Here is a 6,000-nt window from a genome sequence, read left to right on the forward strand (position 1 = left end):
CCATACAGTTAATAAAAGAGTACAAATTATTTGCTAGAAGTTCAATACATAACAAGAAAGATGTAATAGTAAAAAGGCCACCGTATTAAATGTAGCTAAAGACTGAAAAGATTAATCCACATTAGATAACAGAATAGAAAGTACTAAAAAGTCACGTGATCCCATACTTTTGGCCGACAGTGTATATCCGCTCTCCCTGTTCAGGAGGTTAACAGTTGAATCATGCTCGCGGTCACTTCAGTAACTTTGAGACTCATTGAAACGATGATGTAACAGGTTCGAAGCCTACATGATGACCGGTGACCTGATGCTGAATCTGTCGCGCACTCAGCAGAGCAGCGGCCTGCTGCCGAAGCACCAGAGGAAGGTCGACTCGCTGAGGTACAACAATCATCACACCCACCATCACCATAATCACCACAATCACCACCATCATAACTCGGTACCTACCAGTCCTAACGAGATGCTGGGCCATCACCGTGCTTACAAGTGCACCGGTTCGAACTCGGCCAGCACCTCCCCGGTCGGGATCAGCAAGCGCGAGAGCGGCCAATGCTCCGGCCAGAGCGGTACTAGCAAGCCGAACGCCGCGAGTTTCGGTTACTCGAGCGGCTTCGTGCGTACCTCGCGCTCCGAGGACCACTTGCAATTCCAAAAGGACCCGTCGATGAGCGCGGTGGACATTGACATTGACGACGACGTCACGTCCAGCCTGAACACCCTGTTGGACACGCGGCCTGACAGCGGCCAAGGTCTGTCCAGCGAGAGGATCGTCTGGACGTACAACGCGCCGGTCAGCTCGCCCTCCGCCTCGGAGCGCACCTCGTGCTGCCAAAACGGCAGCTCCTCGCAGTCCTCCTCGAGTAGCTCCTCGACCGAGGGCACTAGTCCCCAGAGATCCTTATCGCCAGCCTCCCCTACCTCGGTGTCGTCCTCCGTCATGTCCTCCAATTCTGGATCCCGTAGGTTCCCACCGCCGGTCCCCACGGGCACCACCGCAACAGCCCTGGGCCCATCCGGCGACGGGACCACATCCTCGGCCTCCGGCCTTCATCCCACCAACGGTGACCTCAGTCAGTCCGAGGCCATCAGCAACATGTCCAGTCCCGACTACAACGACGAGGAGACTATGGACATACTCAGTGCCCGCGATATCATGATGGTCAGTGATCTGAGTGACAGTGACTCGACGATATTGGCCAGCGAGCCGCCCCAGAGGAGGCTCAAGACCAGCGGGCAGAGCTCCGCCGCATACACGCCTGGCCAAGACTCCTCCGAGCACAGGATAGTGATACAAGTGAAAGGGCCCGATAAGGATGCCGCCGCGGCGAGGAACACCAGCCCGAGGCAGAATAGACGGCGCGGTAATCCTAGTAATTCAGACCTCGTGCCCACATCCACCGCGCAGAGCAACACGCAACGATCGTCTGCCACCGCTACTGGCAATGTTACTCCTGAGTTCGTTGGATATCAGGTAGAGTTGTCTTCGGGCTGATTGGGATGTAGTTTGTAGAGCTGGAAAGAAGTGTTGCGGGACGACGCGGGGAGAAGAAACGTTCCTCGATGACACTTCTTTTTATCTCTGCATATAGGGGATGTTACGATGATCAGTAGCTTGTTTCTGTGGTAGCATGACCAATGCTCAAGTATACGTATAAAGTAAATTAGATGTTCTAATACCTGGGCACTCATGATGTCAAATGTCTCAGTAAGTGGACAACTGAAAAATGCATATCCTTGCACTTGAATTGCGTGTCAGGAACTGAACACACTATTTTATGATAATATTCTGTGTTTTTTATTAACAGAACTCGTTTTTTATTAGAATTTAAACTGAATATTAGCGTTAGTATCCAGGTATCGGGACATGGTCAGCTAGTGGGACATTTACCTTGTTCTGTGTTCATTGAAGTTACTAAGGGAATAGAATATCTCTCTTCTGTGCTAATATACTCATGTTTCAGGAATTAAAGGAAAGCGAGGATGAAAAGGAAGCGTTCAATTCTGGCAATTACGACGAGAAGCACAGTGGTGCGTCGCCGCCACAATCTGCCGACGAAGAAAGCGACATCGAAAGTCTTCATAGCTTCCACTATAGTCCTAAGGCGGTGGACCTGCCATCGGCTGTTCGATTAGCCAAGCGTTTGTACTCTCTGGACGGATTTAAGAAGTCTGACGTCTCTAGGCACCTTAGCAAAAAGTACGTAAATTGTTTTACTTTGAAGCTTTGTTATATTAACGTTGAAGCTGTTGTAGGTCTCTAATGTGTGGTCGCTTTTTTATATTTTGCAGCAACGACTTTAGTAGAGCGGTAGCCGAGGAATACTTGAAATACTTCAACTTTGAACGGGACACGCTGGACGTGGCTCTCAGAAAGTTCCTTGCCCAATTCTCTTTGACAGGGGAGACCCAGGAAAGAGAAAGGGTTCTTGTACATTTCTCCAAAAGGTTTCTCGATTGTAACCCAGGCGCTTTCAAATCTCAGGGTAAATATATTTTATTTTTGCTAAGTAGACGGCTCGGTTCAGTAGAATGATCAACATACCTGTTTCAGACGCTGTTCATACCTTAACTTGTGCTATAATGCTGCTCAATACGGATCTTCATGGTCAAAATATTGGCAGGAAGATGTCGTGTAACGAATTTATAGTAAACCTCGCGGAATTGAACGACGGTGCTGATTTTCCCAGGGAAGTGCTGAAGCAGCTTTATAATGCAATCAAATCCTTCCCTCTTGAATGGGCCTTGTAAGTTCTTTCATAGAATTATATGTACCTTTGACTACATATGTGATGATGAATCGTATCGTGGGACACTAGAAAACATATATTAAGGAAGATACATTTATTTAGGGACGAAGAAGGAGACGAGACTGCGAATCAGGCGATTCAACAGGGTGACGGTTCAGCGATATCTAGAACTGGTAATCCATTTCTCGATGTGCCAAATGTTACGGGTGCTACAGAGTTTAAGAAGGGTTATGTCATGCGGAAATGCTGCTACGATTCCAATGGAAAGAAAAGTATTACACTTCTTAGTGAATACGTTCATAGTTCTTGCAATTTCTATACGATCATATAAAACGAAATATTTATTTTAGCACCGTTCGGAAAACGAGGCTGGAAAATGTATTATTGTACAGTGAGGGAACTTGTATTATATTTGCACAAAGATGAGCATGGCTTCCGTAACGATAGTCTACATAACGCGATACGCATTCACCACGCACTGGCTACCTGGGCGTCCGACTACACAAAAAAGCAACACGTCTTTAGGTTACGAACTGCCGATCAAGCAGAGTATCTCTTCCAAACGAGGTAAGCTGGTTTACAGTTTTCTTATCACCATATGCCGACATGGTAAGAAACCTGGTCAGAGGTACAAGTGGGAATTAATGTGGTTTTCAGCGATTCCAAAGAACTTCAATCGTGGATCGACGCGATCAATTTCGTATGTGCCAGTTTCTCCTGCCAGCCTTTAGAAGGAGCTGTGGGTTCTCAACGAAAATTTCAACGACCTCTGCTCCCCTGCAGTCACACGAAACTGTCACCTGTGAGTAGAACCGTGATAAGGAACAAAATTGGAAAGTGGTTCGCCCTAGGGCCACGTAACCGAATGTAATCTGTCTTCATTGTTTCTCTGTATTTGCAAGCCTTCCTCTACTATCCCTGAAGCGAACTTCGTTCTCTAAGTTCCCATATCTTCAAAATGGATTACGACATTGAAAAAATAAGAAATTATCCGCCTTTTGGACACAAGATTAGAACCATCGTACAAAATGTAGTATATGTGTATTACACATCAATTTCCCCGATTTAAGGTTCCAAGTGTTTAACTGACGGTTTCTTGGATTTTTTGATCCTGTTGTCAGAGAGAACAATTACGGGACCACGAGGAAAGAGTTAGTAGGTTGGAGGCCGAATTGGAGGAGCACAGACGACATCCACCTGAAAGGGGGGCGAAGGCTCTTGCTGTACAAAATTATAAGGAAAAAGATGCCTATCTACATTACGAGGTAAAAATTTCCATTCAATCGAAGTGTAATATAAAATTTTCTTTTATTAGTATGTAGTGCAAATGTTTGCCGAATGAGAAGAAATTACATAATTCTCAATAAAAGGAATGAAATAACGAGTGAAAGTGTACAGTGCTTTTATTATTTTATTCATGTAGTACATTTTGTTTCTTCGTTTTTAACGTGATACGTAACATAAATGTACACTCATATTCATATATTTGAGTTCACTTCGATCATTACTTTATTCTTTGAAGAAAAAATGTCGAAAGAATGTGAAAAATTCAGCATTTCTTTTAACATTATCTATGAACGAATCATTCAATCGAAAATTCCTTAGATGCAACTGAAGGCACTAGTATTATAACTTTCCCCTGTCGTAGGGGAACTCCCCCATTAACACGATACAGCTTGGAATACTAAAAACTAATACCAGTGATTCTAGGAGTCAGTGATCAGTGGTTTAGGAAATATTTTCTTAATTTTTTTATTAAACTGTTTTTTACAACAGTTACGTGATAGTTCCCATACGTTTTGTGTTTCAGCTGAAGAGATACAAGACGTACTCATACTTGTTAAGGTCAAGGCTGGCGTTTACGGAGGCAGAACCGTCTTTAGTCGAGAGCAGTATCGGTGAAGTGGATGAAGGAAGCGGGGCTTTACTGAACTCAGACGTGGCGTTAGTACCACCACCGGTTCCTGATCGACCAGCCATAAATAGGTACAGTTACAGGGCTGCCATTTACAACCGTAATCTGCTAAACGGTCAGGACTACGGCGGGGATATTGGTTGACGTGTGATGGGTGTCTTTTCAGCATGTGTGGTCTAATCTGACCTGCGTGTACGTGCGCAGGCAGAAGCAACAGCTGAAATTTAGAAAGGAATATTAACGAAAACCTAACGATGTATTCGACGCATCACTTGTTAAGTACTGTACTTTACTGTATCGTTTACTCACATTCTCTTTTAATATATTTAACCATCAACTATCAACGGCCATTAAAATCGGATAGTGGGTAGCATTCGTACAGCGCTATAATACAGCAGCGGTTTCGACCTTTCCATTTACGAACGTTTCTTGTGGTTATTTTATTTCGCGATTCTTTTTAAGTTCTATTTATTCATTGCCGCTCAACTGTCACACATTTACGCATAAGTTTTTTATAAGGAGAAAACATTCAGCAAGGAAAGCTGCTGTCTTAAGCGCATATTCCGGAATACCAATTAACATGAACTGGTGATTGGATCAGGGAGTTCACACTTAACTCAGTATAGTGTAAATGGTTCACTAATTATACCCAGTAGATCGTTAAAGCGTTATAAAAGACTTGACAAGGCCCGATTGAAACTCGTGCCTTGACTTGAAGATAAGACCAGTTACGTATAGAACAAATTCTAATTCCCGAAAAAGAAGGCGTTCGAGTGTTGAATAACGTGACAAGAAATGGATAGATAAATATAGTCGACGTTCAATTAATCTCAATATAATAAGACTATCTGTATAAAAAAAAGACGAACATATGTTTATTAAAAGATAACTACAAATACTGTTTTTAACAATTGAGTCACTCTTTCTTAAATGTATGGTCAAATTTAATCTAACTTTTCTGTATTAAAGATATCGTTGTATAGAGACGACATTCATGTAACGAGGGAGTTAAAAGTCATTGAGACATAGTATCTAACGATTACTATGCATGTAAAAGAACTGTATGGTACTTTGTTGCTATACCAAACTGCGTCTGTCTTCGTACAAAATATCTTACTCGAGCATTCCTTCTCATGCTTCTGGTTCCTGCTTTGCGTTTTCTGCTAACATTTTGTACAATATTTGACTAGTTCACACCGTATTATTCAATTGATGGCGTAAAGAGTAACATTGCTTTTTTTGCTTCTCTTTTAAAAGATTTCGCTAAAAGAGATAGGTATGAGTGCATCTGATCTTTTCTTCATTTTTGGGTGCTACTTACTACATAGAAGGTAA

General features: G+C 43.2%; 1 protein-coding gene across 2 annotated transcripts in view; it reads left to right on the forward strand.

The window, feature by feature from the left end:
• Efa6 (Exchange factor for Arf 6) overlaps positions 1–5,040 on the forward strand; it is a 51,103-nt gene extending 46,063 nt beyond the window's left edge. For both annotated transcript variants that reach the window (XM_076385640.1, XM_076385641.1), the window contains exons 5-13: positions 277–1,474; positions 1,965–2,200; positions 2,293–2,486; positions 2,555–2,747; positions 2,853–3,022; positions 3,101–3,317; positions 3,408–3,552; positions 3,872–4,015; positions 4,561–5,040. In XM_076385640.1, the coding sequence (XP_076241755.1) occupies positions 277–1,474; positions 1,965–2,200; positions 2,293–2,486; positions 2,555–2,747; positions 2,853–3,022; positions 3,101–3,317; positions 3,408–3,552; positions 3,872–4,015; positions 4,561–4,809 (2,746 nt within the window). In that variant the 3' untranslated portion in view covers positions 4,810–5,040. The remainder of the gene's footprint in view (positions 1–276; positions 1,475–1,964; positions 2,201–2,292; positions 2,487–2,554; positions 2,748–2,852; positions 3,023–3,100; positions 3,318–3,407; positions 3,553–3,871; positions 4,016–4,560) is intronic.
• The last annotated feature ends 960 nt before the right edge of the window (positions 5,041–6,000 follow it).

This window comes from Calliopsis andreniformis, chromosome 9 (genome assembly GCF_051401765.1).
Source record: "Calliopsis andreniformis isolate RMS-2024a chromosome 9, iyCalAndr_principal, whole genome shotgun sequence".
In the NCBI taxonomy this organism is placed as follows: Eukaryota; Metazoa; Arthropoda; class Insecta; order Hymenoptera; family Andrenidae; genus Calliopsis; species Calliopsis andreniformis.